Below are 1,589 nucleotides of genomic sequence, written 5' to 3'. Positions count from 1 at the left end.
GCTGTGAAACCATAAACAGGTTAACCCCTGGCAAGCTAAGACCTGCCTCCTCTTTTGTAAAAGCTGCCAACACATTACACAGCCCCTATTCATGGATTAGGCCTGGCTGAATAGTGGCGAATGAGGGTACATTTTCTAACACTTTGCAATGTCTGTCTTTCCAGGCACAACTGCCATAGTCCAATTTCTTCCAGGATGAAGCCTCAAGCATTTCCAATCCGGTTTTTGTAGCTTCAATTTCCTCACGTGTGCAAAGGTAGCAGGTAGCTTTTTAATAGGTTATTAAGAAAGCTGAAAGGTGCTAGAGCCAGGGCCCAAGCCCATAGTGCGGGGCAGACAAGCGAAACGAACCAAAGTTCTCGCTTTCTTGAGAACTCGGTGTCTCCGTAAGCCCTAAACAGCAAAGCTTCTGATGGGTGATCCAGTGAGGAAAGACAGCAGTCAGCATGTCTTGATTTAGCATCTTACCGAATGTGGAAAATGAAGTCAGATTTGCACCGCAAGGAGCTTGAGCGGATAAATGAAGCAACTGCTAGTCTAGAATGTGAACAGCATCATTAACAATTTTCAGAATTACAAAAAACATTTAGTTTGTCTAGAAGGAAAGATTTATTTGGGTGATATCTTTTATTGGACCAACTGTATAGTTGGGATAGTTAGACAAGTTTTCAGATGCAGGACATTCTTCATGAGGTCTGACCAGAACAAGCCAAGGACAGCATAGTTATTGTCTGTCTATTCATTTTCCTCACTCACCATTCTTCTATCATACTCATATGATGCCTGCAATTATGTAGTATTCAATATAGGGGAGATTTAGGGTAATCCAATACCAGCCCATAATCTTGATCTAACACAATACTGAAGCTCAAATAGGTTTCCTGGAACACGCACAATTCACTCCCTCTGTGTAACGGACTTCTTGCAGAAGTATGCAAGGCAGATCGGGGTACAAACAACAACCCTTCCTCCACCTTTACACCCCTGCCGTGAGCAAGCTCAGCTGCCTGCTCCCCCTTGCGTGGTGGGGTTTGCACCTCTAAAATGGCAGGAAAGAGATGAAGCCACTGCTCCACTCCTTCACTCCACACCAGTTGAGCTAGATGGGAGCGCACCCTGTATTCTCTGAGGCTATCACAAGAGCTCCTTCTTGCTTTGAGCCCACTACCCGCTTAACTTTCTACAGGTCACACAGCTCCACGCCACCTCTGTTGTGAGACAGTACCTCAGAGCTTGTCTGCAATCCTTTTATCTCTTGCAACACAGTGACATACAATCAACGTGGCAACCCCACTGTCAAAGAGAGGCAGTTTTCCAAATGTTAAGTGCTTGTGCTGATATAGCGTATTTCATTCTGGCAAGCAAAATAAGTTATATGGGTAAAAGGCATTCTCATTTTTACTGGTATAGCTACATCCACATCAGGGCTATTGATCACCTTCTATTGTTTAGCTTGTTTGTATATTTGAGCAAATACTCATGCAACAGTCACATCATTGCATGCGTTGACATACCATGTTACAAGTGCTATGGGAAGGACAGGTCAAAATTTCTGGATTTTTGAAGGAGACATTTTTCAGTCTTAGATT

The 1,589-nt window shown here is 43.6% G+C and overlaps 1 protein-coding gene across 1 annotated transcript in view; it reads right to left on the bottom strand.

Annotated features, from left to right (window-relative positions):
- LOC109315892 (stefin-C-like) overlaps positions 1-1,589 on the bottom strand; it is a 13,138-nt gene that overhangs the window by 7,126 nt on the left and 4,423 nt on the right. Inside the window, exon 3 of the mRNA XM_019543855.1 lies at positions 1,276-1,281. Within this exon, the coding sequence (XP_019399400.1) occupies positions 1,276-1,281 (6 nt within the window). The remainder of the gene's footprint in view (positions 1-1,275; positions 1,282-1,589) is intronic.

The sequence above is a fragment of the Crocodylus porosus genome, unplaced genomic scaffold (assembly GCF_001723895.1).
Source record: "Crocodylus porosus isolate Cpor-Errol unplaced genomic scaffold, CroPor_comp1, whole genome shotgun sequence".
NCBI classification, from domain to species: Eukaryota; Metazoa; Chordata; order Crocodylia; family Crocodylidae; genus Crocodylus; species Crocodylus porosus.
Note: the sequence above shows the minus strand (reverse complement) of the source record. Positions and strands in the feature narration are given on the sequence as shown.